At 39.9% G+C, this 21,762-nt stretch overlaps 1 protein-coding gene across 2 annotated transcripts in view; it reads right to left on the reverse strand.

The window, feature by feature from the left end:
- MYO16 (myosin XVI) overlaps positions 1–21,762 on the reverse strand; it is a 559,391-nt gene that overhangs the window by 389,256 nt on the left and 148,373 nt on the right. For both annotated transcript variants that reach the window (XM_034758177.1, XM_034758176.1), the window contains one exon: positions 1,003–1,073. In XM_034758177.1, coding sequence (XP_034614068.1) covers positions 1,003–1,073 — 71 coding nt within the window. The remainder of the gene's footprint in view (positions 1–1,002; positions 1,074–21,762) is intronic.

The raw sequence follows: 21,762 nt of genomic DNA on the forward strand, positions 1-21,762 counted from the left end.
TAAAGTAGTAGCAGCAGTAATCATGGGATTGCTTCCACTGGATTTATTTGGTTTGCTAGCAGTAGAAATGTGTGATCAAATTCTGATTTTCAAGTATACTGCCCTTAATTTGGGGGTGTGTTTTTATTGGCTTTTTAAAAAACACTAGAAAACCAGGCAGCTTACATGAACATTTCATTAATATTTGTGAACCTTCTGGAAGAATCTGGGTAAATTAACCATTTTGTGTTCAAAACAGGCAAAACTTGTCATATTCTCCTGAGCACTGGGACATTTGACCCACCCCTCAAAGCAAAACACAGGTGCCCTGCAAACCTATGTGGGTCAAAATAGAAAACATGGTATGTATGACGGGGCCCAGCAAAATAAAATAATAGAGCTTCTTACAACTCTGCTGTGAGTCCCCAATTGCCATTCTGTACTTCACAGTAACTAAAAGTGACCCAACACCAGTGTATATGCTGTATTTCTCTCTCTCCCTTAATTACATGGTAAACACAAACCTGCTCCCTTTTCTTTTAATCGCTTAATCTGAAATACAAATAACTATGGTGATCTAAATGCAGATACTGTGTTAGATTTCCATTTGTAGGAAATCAACACTGAAAAAAATCAAAAGGAAGGAATGACATCAGTTAAACTGAAGGTTAAATTGTCTTTTTTCTAATCTGTGAAGGTTTTAAAATATTGCATTTCTCCATCCTACGAAGCAGGCAATTTTTCCTTTGCTCTTACTTACTGTGCAGATAATTTATGCCAAAAACATCTAACTGGATTTTGCTAGTGATGCATCCTTACTACATGATGCATCCCTACATAAGCCTTTTGAATGCCACCATGTATTTCATGTGCACAGCTGGATGCAATTATAATCACCATGGTGCTCAGTGTAGATAAAAAATTACTGATAAACCTTTCTTGTTGTTAATATGCCCAATATGCTACTCAGAATCTTGCCATATTTATCCACTGTCACTAACATTAATCTTCAATCACTCTTACCAGATGGAGCAAGGAACCTCCTGAGGAAATAAGAGTGTGAGGGTCCGCACCATCCTTTAGTAGCCGTAGCACTGAAATATCAAAGAAAAGAGAAGGAGAAAGAATTAATGCACCAATGCACCCAGAACTGAGATCTTAATAGCCTGATTTTTCATCATCTTCATTAACAGATTTAATAATATATGCAAACCTCTGAGCTAACATATGTAAAACTATCATGTCAGCATTTCCTGTCTCATTTATTTTAATGGCTAGGTCTGGCAGTTCAGGACCTTTGATAACTATCCTAACTATGAGCAATATCAAGGACTTCTCTAGAGCAGTAGTTCTCAACCAGGGATCCGGGGCCCACTGGGGGACCACAAGCAGGTTTCGGGGAATCTGCAAAGCAGGATCAGCATTAGACATGCTGGGACCCAGGGCAGAAAGCCAAATCCCCATCACATGGGGCTGAAGCCTGGGGCCCTGAGCCCCCCCCACCAGGGGTTGAACCGAAGCCTGAGCAACTTAGCTTCACAGGGCTTTCTGTGGCATGTGACTGGGCCCCGGGCAATTGCCCTGCTTGATACTCCCTAATGCTAGCCCTGTTTTTTATATGCAGAAAAACAGTTGTTGTGGCACAAGTAGGCCGTGAAGTTTTTTACAGCATGTTGAGGGGGGCCTCAGAATGAAAAAGGTTGAGAACCCCTTGCTTTAGAGTATGGTTCTGTTTCTGTAGTTCTGAACACAGGATATTCCATAGCAAGGTTAAAGTCACCTGATTAGACCATGTTCATGTGAGTGCAGAACACAGTTAACTGATTTTATTGTATTTTGCAGAGTTCCCCGAGACCTGGAGGCTCTTTTGCTAAATGATTGAGATTGGTGTTCATAATTTATATTGCCTGAAATTAATCTCCATGCCACAGCTTAGTGAAGTCCACTCCATTCAACCTCTACAGCACATTGTCTGATCACTGACATTGCATAATTCCTGAAAAGATACTTGGGGCCACATTCTGCTCACAGTTACATGTAACAAACTCTTTTGAAATGAACCCAGGCATTTAACTCAGAACAGAAGATAGCCCTGCATATTGGTGCTCAGTCAGGATTGATAATTCTTTATTCTTTTTCCTTGGTCTCTATGGCTTTTATAACCTTTTCACTTGGAATTCAGGAATTGACTAATTCACTCTATTATTGTTCATTCCAGGGCAGGACTGAATAATGAAAAGGCCAAGACATCATCAGGGGATTTCACCCTGTTTGTGCTGGCTAACTGGCATAAGAAGTCCACAATGACCTCACCCCTGAGAAATACCCTCAGCACAGAGGTCCTCTATAGAAGCACAGCTGGTTCCACATTCTCATCAGGAGGCCTGGTCCAAGAGAAGTTATATGATGGGTCAGGGGTATGATGGGCCCATAGTAGAGGAGCGCACAGGTTAAGACAGCTCTTATGGCTCTCAGCCCCTGAACAGGGGAGTTGCAAACCATCCCTCCCTTTTGCTCTGCATTGAAGCTTGTGCCTCACTCAATATAAGAATTGTGAAATGCATAGAAATATTAAAAGCAGTCACTGAAAGAAGCTGTCACAGTTTCACAGTGAACTCGCTGTGGTCCAGTAAGGGCACCCACTCTAGGCTCCCAGCTCTATGCTCCCAGCTCCCCAGCAGTCACCTCTTTTGGGTGGAGACCTACATCTTTCTCCCTCCTGACTGAGGTTTTTCCAGACTGCACAGTTTCCTGCTGTGTTATTCTCAGCAAGCCACACTGCCTAAAAAGGCCAAGGTCTGTGCACTGCTAACTCTTTGAAGGCTATGAATAACATAATTGCCAGCAGTTAGCTCTTTCTAAGCAAGCACATTTATTCTTTGCAATGCAAAGAAAAGCAATTAAAAATAAAATAACCTACGCACGTGCTAAAAAAATTAACAGAGGCCACCCCAACTCCAACCTTGGACTAGGGAAGGGTTGGAAGGACTGACACCTGCCAAAGGTTGCCATATAAGAATGGCCATACTGGGTCAGACCAAAGGCCCATCTAGCCCAGTATCCTGTCTACCAACAGTGGCCAATGCCAGGTGCCCCAGAGGGAATGAACAGAACAGGTAATAATCAAGTGATGCATCCCATCTTCCCTTTCCCCAACCCTTGGGCAGAAGGTTCTGTCCATTTGCTGTATCAGAAAGAAGGCTCTAAGTCAGTTTAAAGTCAGACTATTTATTTGAAAGTCCTTTATTTGTCAGTAGTCTCTGGAGACTCCAATTTGAACCAGTATATTTGAGCCTCTGCAAGTGGCGGTACCTCCTTGGAGGTGTTATAACCTCAGTCAATTTGCCTAATCAACCTCCACTGTTCCTAGTTCCTAGAAAGCTATAGTCACCCTTTCCCATGGAAATGCATACAATGCCTGACGTACAATGATACATAAACTTAACACAGTGAGATCTCCCAAATATACTGCAGGAAATTGCCATCTGTCACAGAGGCAAGATGTGAACTCATGGTCTCTTGGCCTCCAGTTCAGTGTACTTCCCACAATGCAAGAGATGCTTATATGGACAGGCAAGCAAGACCTGGGAGCATGCAAAGTGTATTGGAGCATTCACAAAACTAGCAGGCCAGTGATGAATCTGTTCTACAGCATATGAGCAAATGGTATTTTTGAGAGGTGTGATAAATGAGGGGGTGTCCCTTTTGTAAACAACAAGCCAGCCAGTTAGCTATAGAATCCCTCTTGGTAGTTGTTCTCTACTTATTAACCCTTTACAGGTAAAGCAAGTCCACAGGTAAAAGGAAGGGAGTGGGCGCCTGACCAAAAGAGCCAATGAGAGGGCTAGAACTTTTTAAAATTGGGAAAAAACTTTCCCTTTGTCTGGCTGTTGTTCTTCTCTGGAGAGACAGGACAGAGCAGAGACAGGGCTGAGACTATTCGGTAATAAAGCTTTTTGTCAGGTATTTAAATCATCAGATCATACCTAAAACTCCTCATTTGAACCCCAGATATGTAAGTACATCATAAAATGCCTAGCAAGATGCGATTAGGTTTATCTCTGTTTATTTCTTATTGGCTTGTGGACTTCTCTGTGCAATCCTAAATGCTTTTGTTTTACTTGTAACTTTTAAGCTGGACCTCAAGAAGGTTATTCTTGATGTTTAATTTTTGTAAATGGGATTTTTAAATCTAGCAAAAGCCTAAGTTCCAGATGTATTTTCTTTCTTTTTGTTTCTAATAAAATTTATCTTTTTTAAGAACAGGATTGGATTTTTGGTGTCCTAAGAGGTTTGTGCATACGTTGTTTAATTAGCGGTAGCAACAGCTAATTTCCTTTGTTTTCTTTCTCAGCTCTTCCCTGGAGGGGGCATGAAATGGCTTGAGGATACCCCACCAGAAGGAATTTCCAAGTGCTCCTTCCTGAGTTCTCAAAAGGGAAAGGGGTTAGTTTTTTTTTTTGCACTTGGGTGTTGGCAGCATCTACCCATCCAAGGTCAGAGAGAAGCTGTGACCTTGGGAGTTTAATACCAGCCCGGAGCGGCCAATATTAATTTTTAGAATCCTCAAGGGCCCCCACCTTCTGCACTCAAAGTGACAGAGTCAGCCTTGACAAGAGGTTTATAATTTAGCCAGATCTTGATGGATTTCCATGGGACACTTACAATTTGGCTCTTCCGCTATGTAATTTGAAGTTCCTGCTACAAACCACAGAAGCACTAGAGGTTTTCAATAATGGTCAGATGTGTTTTTTTGTTTGCTCAGTAGATTTTTTTAAACACTGGCAATTTTCACTAGCTTTGTTTTCTGAAATGGCTGAGCCATTCTTGAGCAAATTTTCCAGAAAAAAAAAATATTTCCGAGTCAGACACCAAACAGAAAATTTCAGCTAAAACAGTTAAAGTTCAGTAACGTTATAATGAAAATAGGGATTTATAATGGGAAGGGATAGGCAACCTTAAATATACGAGCAGTTACATGCTCCACCTATAATGATTCATCCAGGTATATATTTTGGAAGAATCAAAAAATGACAGTTACAACAACAGATTCCGCTCTGTATTTCATTTCAGGCTTTGAAAATCAACAGACAATCTAAACCCTCTTATAAATTCAAACCTGAAGAATAAAACCATCATACGTTCTCATTTGCTTTTTTACTTTTTTTTTGCTTCATTTAATTTAGTTAATTGCAAATGGGCTTTGCTTTCGGGCAAACGCAATTTTGTAAACTAAATACTCTTAGACTCTACTGTTGTTCTTGGCACTGCCACTGAACTGGGAAGCAGAACACTGAGTAATGTGGATTAAATGGACTGTGTTACAATTGCCAAGCAAAATGGAGAATATAAGGGAGCATATTTATACTTGCCATAAACTTGGCAAAAGTGGAAGAATGAAGGGAAAAAAACCCACAAATGATTTCTTCCTCCTCTCATTTATAGGAGCCCAGTGATTAAAGATCACTCGTCCTCCCACACACAACACATCCCATTATGGGCTAAAGCTCAAAAGCTGGACTTTTTGTCCCTATCAGTACTAACAAACATTACAAAGTGCCCTCAAAGGGGGATGGGGACATACTGTTCCCCTTACGTTACAGCTGCTAGAGTCCTAGACTCCCCAACACACACACACACTCACTCTTTGTATAGTTTGTTCAGAAGCCTTGTAATAGCTAGACCACCAAAACTTCCTGGCACTCGCCCCGCTCCTATGCTCTGCATAGTTTCTAGCTTCACCTCTTCAGTGTCTAAGCCACCTAATAGTTGCCTTTATGTTGAATTTCTGTCTGAGGAACTTTATAAAAATGAACTAAGACAGGCTACAGCCCTCCAATATAGGTAAAATCCTCATCTGCAAATGAGGGACGTGACATACATATTCCTTAAAAGTGGGATTTTCCCAAAAGTGTTCAGTGTTGGCCTAACTCTGCTCTCACTGATGTCAAGGGGAATTTCAGCACTGACTTCAAAGGGAGCAGGCCTAGGCCAGTGCTGAGCACTTTTTGGAAATCACATTGTGACTCTGACAGACCAGGTGCCAGGTCATGCCAAGGCCCCATGGCTGAACACTGACAAATGCATAGCTGGAAACTGGTCTGGCTTACCTGTGGGTTACTGTACTTAAAATAGATATTAGTGTTATAAGAGTGTGTTTAGACTTTATGGAATGCTTGTAGGATGCTGCATGTATTAATCTTACTTATAATATCTGAATCCGTGGTATAAAGTTATACTGAGTGTTTTCATTGTAAATCTTTGTTACTGTGTAACTCACCCAACAGGAAAAAGAAGCAGTAATTAAGGTAAAGTGTTCATCCAGCCCACAATATGGCCCATTGAAGGCAAATGAGGCATTATGTAGCACCAAAGGACAGAGACCTTGTTGACTGCACTCCTAACTCCATTCTGGAAAGGGAGGCCTGTGCATGAACTCATACCGTCAGCTTGGATTCTGGGTTGAGGGGGTATAAAAATCCATGACAAGGAGAAACTTGGTCTCTTTATGCTGTCTGGACTCTGAAGGGAAAAGATTCCTAAACATAAGCAAGAGATCGTCGTGCTGTTGGCATGGGTCAGCCTCAAAGGATATACAAAGCTGCTTATTATAGAGACTTTTATTACCTTTTTAAATCTACGACTGTAACTCATTTGTCTGTGTATGTTTCCTGTTTTAACCTTGTAAATAACTCTCATTTCTTTTCTTAGTTAATAAATCTTTAGTTAATTACAGGACTGGTTACAGATATTGTCTTTGGTTTGCAATCTGGGTACAAATTGGAGATATCCTATCTCCTAGAACTGGAAGGGACCCTGAAAGGTCATCGAGTCCAGCCCCCTGCCTTCACTAGCAGGACCAAGTACTGATTTTGCCCCAGATCCCTAAGTGGCCACCTCAAAGATTGACCTCACAACCCTGGGTTTAACAGGCCAATGCTCAAACCACTGAGCTATCCCTCCCCCCCTAAATGTCTTAGGGTAAGCGACCGATCTTTTGGAACTGGGACTAACCTGAATATTGCTGTGATTTTTGGTGTAAAGTGACTATCTATCACAGGGATTGGCAATCTTTGGCACGTGGCCCGTCAGGGAAATCCACTGGTGGGCCGATATGGTTGGTTTACCTGCAGCGTCCGCAGGTTCAGCCAATTGCAGCTCCCACTGGCCACGGTTTGCCATTTCAGGCCAATGGAATGGCGAACCCCGGCCAGTAGGAGCTGCAATCGGTCGAACCTGAGGATGCTGCAGGTAAAAAATTATCCCGGCCCGCCAGCAGATTTTCCTGATGGGCCACATGCCAAAGGTTGCCAATCCCTGATCTATCACATAGTCCAGCTTGCCTGGGTGGTAAGATAGAGTAGAATGCCCAATGTCTGTGACTTCATGGTAAGATTGTTATAGTGCTTCAGGAGTTCACATGTGCTTTTACACTATACTATACACTTTGTGTGCTTTTACACTATACTATACAGATGTCACAGGGGAGACCAGCGTTTCTCAAATTGGGGGTCCTGTCCCAAAAGGGAGTTGCAGGGGGGTCACAAGGTTATTTTAGGGGGATTGTGGTATTGACACCCTTACTTTGCACTGTCTTCAGAGCTAGGTGGCCAGAGAGCAGCAGCTGTTGGCCTGGCGCCCAGCTCTGAAGGCAGTGCCCCGCCAGCAGCAGTGCAGAAGTAAGAGCGACAATACCATACCATGCCACTCTTACTTCTGGGCTGCTGCCTTCAGAGCTGGGTGGCCAGAGAGAGACGGCTGCTGACTGTGGGCCATGATTTCATGGTCCCTGATGCATTTTTCATGGCCATGAATTTGGTAGGGCCTTAGTAATGCAGGAATAAGTGGTGCACAGATTTCTGACTTTCATATACTGTGTGGGTGCACTATGCCAACCTAACCGATCCTCATGATGGAAATCCTATTGAAGCTACTGGGAATATTAGCTAAGGATGAGATGAACAGGCCCTAAAGCAGGAAGTTAAAAGTTACTTGAAAAGAAATATATAGATATATAGTCAACCAATCATATTTGAAAGAGAATCAAGATTTGCTTAGGATTTTAAGTAAATGCTGAGATCCTTTCTTATTTGTCCCAACAAGTCTATCCAGTTCTCCATAGATGTAATTAAGATATGGTGCACTATATTATTAAAATATATTACACATATGAACACACAATCACTATTATTATCATCTCCTAGCCATACCCTTTTCCCATGACTTCTACCCACTTCTACCTCTGCTTCTATCCACATCTCCTAACTCTGGCCCCGCTTCCCTTCTGTTTCTATCCACTCCCCCTAGACTGGCTTTGTGCCCCCTCCCTTTCTGTGCCTATTTCCCCCCCATACATACACTCCTCACTTTTTGCATTCCAGTCAGGCTGTTTCCTCCTTCTCCTTCACACTGGCTGGATACCAGCAAGGGGAGCATTGAAAGCACAGGAGAGACAGCCTTCCTGTTCTCAGTTCTGATGCCTTATCCTTTATAAGAGAGTCCTGCTCAGCCCCTGGGTCATGCTCAGTGTAGATGGTATCTTTTCAAGAATTTAGCCACCAAACTAACAAGTCTCTACTAAGGATGTGTGAACTGAGATTTTTCATTTAGTTTATAACCGAGACAAATTTGGGTGGATTTTCATGGGAACAGCAAAAGGCCCATCCCTGACACCAAAGTGACCCCCTGCCCTCCCTCTGTACTAAAGCATGGAGGTGCTGAAGCTTTTCAATTACAAGATTATAAGATTGTGTTTTTTTTATTCAACGTGGATGCAATAATGTATTTTCCCCTAATCTCATTCTTGGAAATGGCTGAAGAACTGTAGTTGAAACTTAAAAACAAACAAAACAAAAAAAATCAGTTTGAGACAGACACCTGTCATGGAAAATTTCAACCTGAAAAATTTAAAGTTTGGCACAGTTAAAAGGAACTGAAAACAGGGTCTTATAATGGAAAGTGTTAGGCAACCTTAACTATAGGTGGTGTTCCTATCTGTAATATGAGCCACCAATTTTTATGAGACAATCCTGCATAGAATTCTTTAAACATATGTGGTAGGACTGAAGACTATTGTTTTAACTGGATGAAACCTCACTGGATAAAGGGGTTTTGTATTAGTAGAGATATGTGTGCCAGGCTATGTCTACACTATGAACCTTACAATGGCACAGCTTTGCCGCTACAGCCATGCCGCTGTAGGGTCTCCTGTATAGCCGCTCTATGCTGGTGGAGGAGATCTCTCCTGCTGGCATAATTAAACCACCCCAATGAGTGGTGATGCACTCCCACCAAAATAGCACTGTCCACACTGACACTTTTGTCAGTGAAACTTTTGTCGGTCAGGGGTGTGTTTTTTGTAGAGAGAGCTTTTGAGCTCAGTAGTGTCTGTTAAGGGGTTTGGAACTGTGAGAAAAGAGAGGGTCTTCTGTTTTATTCCTACTGTGATCAGGGAAACAGGACTTTGTACATTCAGTGTAAATCAAGAGGATTGCATGAAAGAAATTCCTGATTCCACCATCAATTACTTCTCCTATCAGAAATAATCCACGAGACCTCACATTTTGTCTAATTGCTTGGTGCATGTAAGTGAGCACAGTTCAATTGACTTCAAGGGAGTTTCCCCCAAGAGATAATTTGATTCTATGTTTATTATTTGTCTTATAGTAGTGCCTGAACATACCAAACAATTTAAAACCTCATTATAACAGATGCAGGAGAAAGAGTACATACGTTCTGAAAACCATTTATATAAAGTAATTTGATGTTGGCGTTTCTCTATACAACTCAACATGTCCATCACCTTTCCAAGAGGCATCTGACAATGCTGATCAAGGTAATAAAATTAATCTCCCTCACTTTCACTTGATTAAAAAGGATCTTTCCAGAGGTATTCAGTCATGTGAATCTCCCATTTCCTCCCTGAGTACCTGGCTCAAAGATCAGATTTTTTTGTTTGTTGTTTTGTTTTGTTTTGTTTTGAGAAACACACAGAAGTAAATGATGACAACTTTACAATGTCAGGCAACATTCATTTCATATAAACAATCTAACTCTTATGCATTTAGACCTCAGTGTTTGAGTCCATTGAACTTTACTGATAATATTATTGTATGTTTCTGTTTCTTGCCTCAGCTGATGCTAATCTTAGTTCTCACTGGAAAATGTAATTTTCCTGGATATAAATAATGTCCCTTTCATTTTCTGTAATAACCACAATCCACATGCACTCATTCTGGATGAAATTCACCCGAGTACACAGGGTCAGCCCAGATTTTATGCACTCTTTCAGCCCACAGCACAAAGGAGAATTTCACTGCTTATCTAGAGGGATATTTTGCTTGCTAACTTCAATAATACATCTTTTAAAAATATTGCAAGACACTTCTATTTTCCTGAGTATGTTATAATTTTTATAAGGAAGATTTTCGAAAAACGTGATTTCCCCTCAAAACCGTCCAAATATCTTCAAGATCAAAAGCAATCTGTTCTTTCCTTCTATAGTGATTCATTTTCCCACATGCCTTTGTGAGTTTCATTGTGATTTCTGTTAAATAATGTAACATTTGTTAATACATGCACCATCCTCAAAATTGGCCTGAGGGACACCTGAACCAGTCACAAGAGACACCAAGGCAGAAGGAGCACTTGAGAATACATGGTTTCTGTGGTCTCATTTTCCATAAGACTTTTTTCAAATTTTAAACAGCTGATAGGCAGTCTTCTGACCCTCCAATCTTCCAACATAATTTTCTCTTCTCAACAATTAAAATAGAGATTCTGCACACAAATGTGTCAAGGAGAAAGTGTTAATGTGGCACTGGAATATTCCCTTTTTCTCATGCAAATCTGTAAGAAGATAGCATCTCTGATCTCTTGGGCACCAGAAGGTCTGACTAATTATGTTTACATTGTAAGATCCATTTGGTATGCTGAATGTACAACAGCTATAGAGCTTTCTACGAACAATTCCCGTGGGGAAAGACAGAAGCCATTTTGTTGCCAAAGTTGCTGCAGACAGTACAGAGGAAACACACACAATGGGCTTTCTAATGGAGACCAGGGCTGCCCAGAGGATTCAGGGGGCCTGGGGCAAAGTGGGGGAGCTTGTACTCACCGGGCGGTGCTCTGAGTCTGTGGCGGCGGTGGCGGCATTTCAGCAGCAGGGGGCCCTTCAGTTGCTCCGTATCTTTGGCAGCTTTGAGGGGCCCCCCGCCGCCGAAATGCTGCCGAAGACCCAGACCGCCACCGAGTGAGGAAAGGGATTCTCGGCCAGGGCTTGCGGGTCCTGGGGCAAATTGAGGTGCCCATTCATGCCACCTCAGCATTATTTCTATGCCCCAGCACCAATCCATTTTCACATTGTACCAATTATATGAAGATGAGCCTGCGGTGCAGATGAATACTGATTTCATATGTTATTCGTAGGCCCTAAAAAGCCAAGGAAATCAAGCCAGAATTGTCATAAATCTTTAATGAACATACTCCTAAAGCTACAATGAATTGATTTTTTTTTTTTTTTACCTTTGCACATTTGCTGTGATTGGTTTTAGAGAAATTTTAAGATTCAGGCAGTGTTATCAGTAGATGTAATCATCTAAATCATCCCTCCCATTTGTCTTATTAATTTAACATATATTCTATAGCAGCAGATTGCCACTAGTGATATCACTTATTGCTGATGGTTTCTTTCAAAGCTCTACCTATATGTTTCTATTATTTATTCACAGCAAGCCTTAACACAATGAACACCCTTTTTGAGAAACTCATTCTTAATCTCTTGTTATAGAAATCCTGGGACTGAGATGTGATTTTTACAGCGATCTACGGCAATGTCTGTCAAATTTTCTCAAGCCAAGCTACTTTTTTAAATTTTTGAATAATACAAACAAAAAACCCTCTTCCTTTATCAAATGCATTTAGAAATGAAAGAAAATGATCAATTAAAAGAACCCACACAAAACAAGATTATACAAATTATGAACCTCCTGGAGAATGGTGGATGTGAAAGGGGAAAAAAAAAAAAAAGGTTTTCCAGCGTTTACTGACTTAGAGAAATTTTATCGTGGGAGGTAGAAGTAACATTGATCTCTGTTAGGATACTGTCTTGGAAATAAAACAAAACTGCTGCCCCATTCTTCCTAGGACTATGCTTATAGCTTGTAAATCCCATGCAGCCAAGAGTCAGATGCAGATGGCCTCAGTGTAACTGAGACATTGATTTTCCTGAATTTAAAATTGTGATGTAAACTGTTGGACTGAATCAGGAGAAATAACAGCTGCATGATGTTTCCCTTGTTCTTTTATAACAATAAAATAAACTATTTTAAAAAAGATTAATTTCACTGACTTGGGCTCCAACCCCATTTTATAACTCCTACAGGTAGAGCCCTTCAACCGCATTCCCTCTCCTCTACTTCCCAAGCAGCAACTGACAGTCTTCCCCCTGAGCCCCTGTGATTAGAGCAATGCACTCCATAATGTCTGGAGAACGGGGGGGGAGAGGACATAAATTACCTGATCTCCTTACAAAGAGATAACAAGGTTGGGGTTTGCTTTACTTGGCAAAGTTGAGTTCTGTTATGGTGGCCAAAGTCCCCCCTCTCCTCCTCCCCCGCTTCTCAGAATGTAGAAGAGGTATGCATACAGCAAAGGAAGCTGGCAATTTCAAATATGGATTCTGGATAAATCTGTGAGAAACAGGATTTAAAAACAAGCTGATGCATATTGATTTACTATCTAAATAGACAAACAATTTGCATTTGAAACTTACATCAGACATATACTCTAAATGGTTAGTCTGGATATTTTCCATATGTCATATTAGCCCCTTTCTGGGAGTTTATTGTATTCTGTATTATAGCTGGTTTTCAAAAAATAATTAGAGACTGTGTGTCTATATACATGGACCCTAGATTTAAAATTACCTCAACTACATCCTGATTGAGGTAGAGAGAAAGAGATATACATTACATTTATCTCAGGCAACATTACTGCATGTGTATGTACACACACTGTTCTCTTTGTAAAGGGTGTGATCACTCACTTGTGTCTCTCTTTTTGGATTAGCTGTTCCACTGACAAAACTCTGACCAGAACGATTATGAGGAGACAGTGCAGGAAACTGTTATATTAGATATCTCATTCCATACACCTACCAGTATTTTGTCTTTGTGCATTGATTAAATTAATGGATCTTCCTTTTTCTGCTATCATGTATTACCATCTCCAACTCTATAATGGCTAGACAAGCATTTCTGTCACAATCATATATATACTATTATAAATTCAAATAGAACTTAATGTAAAGCTTCTGATATTCACAGAATTTTACCATGTTTGTTCAATTTACTTTAAATTTAATAAGCTCTCTTTTTCATGTTCATTAAATGATAGGCAATAACACATTTCTATCTTAGACAACAATAAGATATCAGAACAACCATTCTCTGTAGAAGCATTTTCCCATCCTGTTCCAGCTTAAATTCCAATCTACAGACGTCTCCTTTGCCACCCATTGACGGTTTTTCATGACTTTTCAAGTTAACAAACTTAGCTATCATGACTGGATTCCTTTGCCAGCTCTTTCTATAACAGCTGAAGTTAAAATAATTGTTCATTCCATTCAAGTTTTCAGCTGAAAGGATTATACACGGTCTGATTCTCCTATAATTTACACAGGTTCTCCAACAATATAACTCCTGTAGCTTCCATAGAATTACTCTTGATTTACACCAACGTGAGTGGAGTCCTTTTTTTTTTTGCTCCAATATCATACAAAGCATATGTAAAGTTTGCACCAATTGGTTTACAAACAGTGCAAGCAATCCATTAGTGTTTGTATTAAAGTTTTTCAACGATAACAAGCTATTGCCCTATCTAACAGCTGGGTGCTAATTGTCAGTACAGACCATCAAGCTGTGTGGATTTTATGCATACGAATAGGATTGACAGACTGTATCAAAGGAAACAAAACTATATTGGATGGTATGGAGCACATTTGGAAGTTTGCGCATGTATGTATTAATCCAAAACAATCAGATTTGTAAATCTGTGAGCAAGGCCATGAAGAAAATTGTTGGTGAGGGGAACATTAGTAAGACCTTGACCCCTTAACACATCGAGCTCAGACACTATCTTTTCTCCTAACCAGTTTATTTCTTTTAAGAAATAGTCATGTGTGATACTGTAAATATCTTCTCTTTGAGAGGGTTTTAGGGAGATCCAGGGAGTGTATTGTGATTGTCCCAGACTTAGGCCTAGTCTACACACAGATTTCGTATTGGCATAACTATTTTGGTAAGGGATATGGTTTTTTACTGAAACAGTTATATTGGTAGAACCCCTACTGTGGACGCAATTATACCAGTATCAATATTCCTTACACTGGTATAGATTATTCCCCATACAGGAATAGTAGTATGGGCATTTTGATACTGGTATAACTGCATTCGGTATAGTTAAAGTGGTACTTTTACATGTAGAGAAATCCTTATTCCAACATACTGGACTTTGGTAGAACATAACTAAAATAGCACTATCCCCCCACATTGCAACATATCAGACAATAACACCTATTGTTTTTGCATCTTTAGGTTTGCAAAATACATAGGGTTTGGGAATTTTAAATGTCCCAAATATTAAGACTATCAACATTTCTCATGGGAACACAACAATATAATATCTAATTGTCCGAGAGTTTCTTTCCCTTTTGACATCCAACATAAATGTTCCCTTATATTGACTTATTTATGTCTTATTATACTTACTTGTTCGACTCTGAATAATTCCTTCACACTCTTGATATTTACACACTTCAAATATTTTTTGAATTTATATTTATGCATCCGAAGAAATGGGCTGTAGTCCACGAAAGCTTATGCTCTAATAAATTTGTTAGTCTCTAAGGTGCCACAAGTACTCCTGTTCTTTTTGCGGATACAGACTAACATGGCTGCTACTCTGAAACCTTTCAAATATTTTGTAGATTTATTGGACTACAGCCTACTTCCACTAACATCAGTGGAAGCTTTTGATTTGACAATTCAATGGGAGTAGGAAAGAACCCATCAAGTCACCTCTTATTCTTATAAACATCTGCCCTTGTCACTTAGAATTCTTATTATAGCTCTTAAATTTGCACTCACAAGCCATTCCATCCAATCCACTGATCATCTTTGTTTTTCTTGTCCAAACATCATCCAATGTTTCAATTTATTTCCAGTAATGATGTGCCCATTAATGAAGATGTTTACTAAACCTAGGCCTAATGTTAATCCCTGCCACTAATAGGTTGAATAGCCATCTTCCCGAGATTCAATATAATGCCATTCATTGCTATCCTTCATTTATACACTTTCAGACAACTCAGTCTCTGCAAGAGTGCTCAGATCCAATTTGGACAATTTTGAGACTTGGATTTCATCCAACTATCAAATATTTGACTAAAATCCAAGTATATTGCATCTATCACAATCTCTTCATCTTCATGTTTGGATTCCAACCATACACCCATTGCAATCGACATCAAAACTCCCAATGATTTCAAATGGAGCAGAATTGTGCCTTAAATCCATGCACACACACAATACACAGGTAATCAAGTCAGTCTTATCAAGATTCCTTATCCTCTAGCTGTTTTGCCATTTTTCTCTCAGTATTTGTAGAATTATTTTACAAGAGATCAAAGTTGGATTTAAAAATAACTGTCAGGCTCATTCTTCATTTGGTTTTCAAAGATTGCTATCACATATATGGTATCTTTCCATTTCTTCCCAGCTCTCCATGATTTCTCAAAAGCAACTGGAAGTTGTATCTTAAGTTTTTATGTTTTGGTCTGTTTTATCCCAATGTGCACAAAAATGTAAATTAGGAATTTTCATGCCAATCCTGTGCCTCTTCATAGATAGTTCACAAACTAGGTGGAGATCAATCTTTCCACATTGGTTTTATCATCCTACCCGCTGTGGTTATGTGTAGCAAAAAAAGTCACAAAATGGGAATGGGGTCAGTTAGACCCTGCAATGTCAGTCAATGGGGAAAATGAAAGTATTACATTTCCAAGGTCTTTGGGGGTCTCTTGGACACCAAACACATCCAAAAATTTTAATAAAACATGATAGGCAAACCATTGCCTCTTCTTTCTTTAAGTATTCTCAAACTATGATGAACACAACCTGTTAGTGTTGGTTTTGTCTGCAGCCTTTCATGTATTTGAAGACCACTATTACATTCCCCCTTTATCTCCTCTTTTCCAAACTAAACGTACCCAGTCCCTTCAACCTTTGCTCATATCAATTGCATTCCATCTCTTTGATCATCTTTTTCACTTGTCTCTAGATGCTTTCCAGTTTCTCCACATCCTTTTTATACATTGGTTACCAATATCGGACACAGTACTGCAACTGAGGCCTAACCAGCGTGACTTGCATGCTATGCCTCTGTTAATACAACCTAAAATTGCATTATTTATTTATTTATTTATTTAGCAGCAGCATTGCCTTGCTGGCTTGTGCTGAGGCTGTGGTCCACCACAACTCCCAGATCCTTCTCAACAGTGCGGATGCCAAATCAGTTATCCCCCATTCTGTATTTGTGCCTTTGGTTTTTCTTCCCTAAGTGTAGCATTTTACACTGTTTTTTGTTGAATTTCATTTTGTTGTCTATAGCCCAGTTCTCCAATTTATCAAGATCCCTCTGAATTTTAGCTCTATTCTCCACAGTATTGGCAACTCCAAAGATTTGGCAACTCCAAAGTATTGGCAGGTATTGGCAACTTGATCAATATGCTCTCTATATCTACATCCAGGTCATTAATAAAGATGTTAAACAAAACTGGACCCAGAATAAATCTCTTTGGAACCCCACTTGAGACCTCTCTCCAATTCAACATCATTCCATTAATAGTTACTCTTTGTTTGTGGTTGTTTAACCAATTATGTATCCTCTTAATGGTTGTTCTGCCAAGCCCGCATTGTGGGACTGTGTCAAAAGCCTTGCTGAAGTCCAGGTATATCATGTCCACCACATTCCCCCATCCACCAATCAGTTACCCTGTCAAAGAAGGAAATGAAGCTGGTTTGGCATGATTTGTTCTTGGTAAATCCATGCTGACTGCTAGTGATTACCCCTTTATCCTCCGGGTATTCGCATTGTTCTAGTGCAAGGGTTCCCAAACATGGTTCATGGCTTGTTCTGAGTCACGAGACACTTTGTTTACCTGAGCATCCACAGGTATGGCCGTTCACAGCTCCCAGTGGCTGCAGTTCACCGTTCCCAGCCAATGGGAGCTGCGGGAAGCAGGGGTCCAGTCCGTCTTGCGGCTCACCAGGGGCTTACCCTGAACAAGCCGCGAACCAAGTTTGGGAACCCCTGCTTTAGTGGATTCCCAGATATCAAAGTCAGGCTGAGGAATTCCCCAGTTCCTCCTTTCCCCCCTTTTTTACAGATGGGTACAACGTTAGCCCTTCTCTGGTCTTCTGGGATCTCTCCTATCATTTATACATTTGTAAATATTATTGCCAGTGGCTCCAAGATTTTCTTCAGGTAACTCCTTGGATTGTTTTTATTTTGAGGCAGCAGTTATGATATATTACATGAATCTTTCAGCATTGTTTTTATCATCATAGTTTCTATGGTTTTACTTTTAAAAAAAATGTACCAAAAGAGAGACCCCCAGTTAACAATTGCCTTGAGTATCATCATAATTGTCCAGCAAATTGAGTTTCTTTGAGATAACAGTGTCAAAATGATTTTATGGGAAGCCTACACTTGCTAGGAAGAGATTCTGGGGAAGCCACAATTGTCATATACATTTTCTGGTGAGCCCACACTTAACAAATGCTGTTGCTGGGGCAAAGACTCACTGTTGATGGAGAAAAGAAGTGTGCTGAGTGTAAAAACTTTGTATATTCAGAATATATGTCATCTATTTGCTCCATTTGTTCAAAGCAGTAGGCCATTTACTGCCACTTTGTTGTGTTTTTGCCTTTTATATTGTTGCTATTGCTATTTGTTTTCATTGTCTAAACATGGGGTGGCAAAATAAGCTGTACTGGTAGAAGCACAGCTTTGCTAGCATAAGCTGCATCCACAATAGAAGCGTTTTTTTCTGGAATAGTACACCAGTATACCTATACCAGTAAAGCACTCCTAGTGCAGACATGGCTCAACTAAACACTTTCATACTTGGGAATGCATATCACTTGGATCATTTGCTTTATATTATGTTGTCTAAATATTTTCTTACATCTATATTCTCAACAAATTTCTGTTTTAAGCTGCTAGTCATGTTAAAACTTCTTTTCTTTGTTTTTCTCACTAAAGACATAACTAAAACATTCAGTACCTCAGCCATTTTAAGTCATCTTTCACTTCATTCCCTTCATCAGAAGTTAACAGGTATTCTTTATTTCTAATATTATTTGCCTCTGGATATTATTTGTAAGACCCCCTAAGCTTTGTAAGAACTACCCATAGTTCTTCAAAGCAAGCCTTCATAGCATTTTTGTTTGGTTGTTCCCTGCCATTTACTATTATCAATATAGGATTTTATATTTTAACACATCAGGGTACAAGAAATCCCTCATTAACTGGCTAGAATTTGAGACCCTTACTCACTGTTCCATTAGTCATTCCACTGAGGTTAATGGAATATCATGGAGTTAGGTGCTATTCAACATGAGTATGGGTATAGAATTGGTCCCTATGTCATAGTGATCATTCCTTGCCTTCTTCCTTCTTGAAAGAACTGAAAGTCTAGTGCACCTTAATTACAGGCTCTTTTTAGGATTTCCCAGCATTTTTCTAACCTGGTAGATTTCTACACTTTCCGCCTGTACACTTCGCTCACTAGACTTCTTTATTCCCATTAATTTGTTCTCCTAAAATGTAATATAATTGTACTACTGTATTTCCTACAATATATTCCTTTTTTCAGGTGAGTGTTAAACAATTCAAGCAGATCATGTTCACTGGTCCCAACCTTCCCTATTTCTCTCTGATTTCTCTCTGTTTCAATCAGTTACTACCTACTGATAAAAAGTAACGGTGAGTTAAATGCTTCCCCCCCCCAAACAGAGGTGGAAGAGAGCATGGTCATGGCATGGGGAGCAGCTCCTTGAAAGGATGCTTCCACCTCTTGCCCATTTCCATGCAGCTGTAGACAACTTGTGCCACTGTTCTATGGCTCAGAGGTGGAGGCACGTCAATGGCTGAAGAGTGATTTTGGGAACAGCTGACCTTCAAGGCATGTTCTGCATGGAACTTAATGTTGTTTCTAGGAGTATTTTACTTCCACTTCGATGCATTTTATTTCCGGCTTAGATGCGAAAAGCTATTAGCAGCACAATATTTCACTCAGTTATGCTACCATTTGGGAAAAGACAACAAAGTGACACCATAAAGGGTCAACATCCATATGGTAGATGCTTTCTGTCCATCCAGATCTCTGGGATTTGCAGGGTTTAGAGGCTGTAGCCCCTACTTCCTCCAACTCCAACCCTTTCAAAGGGGCATTTGTCAGAAGCTCTGCAAGCTAACTGGCCCTCTGTCCACTTTCACTGTTTTAGCAAGGTTATTAACAGAATTTAAGAGTAAGTGGTAAGTTTTAAAATCTAAAATGTATTTGCTTTTTCAAAGTAGATATATAGTTAGAACCACACAGACAGGCATGCTTAGTGGAAGCCTCATTGGAACTATACATGCTTCTACTTGCTTTGAATTTGGCCCTGACGCTCTACAATTCTATTCATATATATCTATGTTTCTTTAAACAAATTGTGCAATTCCATCCCATGTGTAAATATACTGAAGTCAATGGATTTAAGCCAAGGATGAATCTGGCTTATTGTGCTAAAATACATTGCAGTATGGTGAAGGCACCAGATGTACCCCTCCTTTGTGTCACCTAACTCATGAATTCAGGCACAGAGCAGCAGCTCACGTCTCCAACAGATTTTAGGGAAATTGCAAGTCATATTTTTCCTACTCTTTATGAGCAAATGTTGAGATCTGAAAACCTATCACTACATACCAGCAGTATCTGTGTTTGTGAAATGTGAAGCACAGACCTTAGCTGCAGTATTAAGTCACTAAGCTGTTGTGTTTGCCTTTTGAGTCTGAATTTAATCAAAACTCCAAACAGTGCACAGCATGAGAAATTACCTCCTGCAACCATTTCATTGCTTCTCATGTAAAATCACAGTATCTACTATTTCAAGGTCACATATCCTATACTGTAATATTATAGTCAGTAAAAGGAAACAATGTAAAAAAGTGATATGCAGTCTCAGGCTGTCTGCCTGAAATCTTCCTTGAATTGTGTACATGAGACTTATATGCTTAAATGGGTAGATTTAGAATAATTGTAAACGTCGTCCTAACTACTGACCTCTCCAGCTCATAGCCCAAATGCAATTCATGTTAACAATCAAGCTAAATTATCCATTCTTTTCGATTCATTAATTGAGTTTTTACCAGCATCAGTTCCTCCACTGTAAAATCCTGCAAAGGCTGCGAATAGCAATAATCAAGAAAAATCAGTTTTCTATTTATTATGCCATATAACCTATGTACTGTATTCAGCTCGAGCTCATAGCTATAGTTGTTGTACATTGTCAACTTGATGTACAAAGGTCTTTAACGGCTACAGTTTTTTACACAAAGTTAAGGACACATCTCAGTGTGTTATGAAGAAAATATTCTTTCACATGAAGAGACATATTAGTTCTGCCTTGTATTTTTTGTTTGGAATTGGTACTGGGGAACAAAATGTAGACAAGATGAGCTAAAGAAGGATCTAAAGAAACCTCTCAAAACACTGAGCACATAGTCCTAGGTCTTTTCCTCAGACACACAAGTGCTTCCTGGCCATCCCTGGAGGAAGTACTGCAATTCAGGCTTAGGGAAGAAGCAGAACAGCAAAAGCCCTGAGAAGAATGGGCTAACATTATTTTTAAAATTAATTTATTGCCTTCCATTGGTTCCAAATTGTGTCCATTTGGTTTTAATTTCATAGCTTCCAGGGGAAGCCTTCCTATCCCCAGTGGACTCTAAGCAAATTCTGATCTGTATTTTGTCATGATGTCCATGCTGGTGGACCCCTGTGTCCACACAGAGCCCATTCCAGGATCAGAGACTCCAGTTCTTCCCATACCATTTCTGCTTAACCATTCCCTTTAACTGTCATTCACCCAAGTTTCAGAGTAGCAGCCGTGTTAGTCTGTTTCCGCAAAAAGAAGAACAGGAGTACTTGTGGCACCTTAGAGACTAACAAATTTATTAGAGCATAAGCTTTCGTGGACTACAGCCCACTTCTTCGGATGCATATAGAATGGAACATATATTGAGGAGATATATATACACACATACAGAGAGCATAAACAGGTGGGAGTTGTCTTACCAACTCTGAGAGGCCAATTCATTAAGAGGGAAAAAAAAAAAAACTTTTGAAGTGATAATCAAGATAGCCCAGTACAGACAGTTTGATAAGAAGTGTGAGCATACTTACAAGGGGAGATAGATTCAATGTTTGTAATGGCTCAGCCATTCCCAGTCCTTATTCAAACCGGAGTTGATTGTGTCTAGTTTGCATATCAATTCCAGCTCAGCAGTCTCTCGTTGGAGTCTGTTTTTGAAGTTTTTCTGTTGTAATATAGCCACCCGCAGGTCTGTCACTGAATGACCAGACAGGTTAAAGTGTTCTCCCACTGGTTTTTGAGTATTTTGATTCCTGATGTCAGATTTGTGTCCATTAATTCTTTTGCGTAGAGACTGTCCGGTTTG

The sequence above is a fragment of the Trachemys scripta genome, chromosome 1 (genome assembly GCF_013100865.1).
Source record: "Trachemys scripta elegans isolate TJP31775 chromosome 1, CAS_Tse_1.0, whole genome shotgun sequence".
NCBI lineage: Eukaryota > Metazoa > Chordata > Testudines > Emydidae > Trachemys > Trachemys scripta.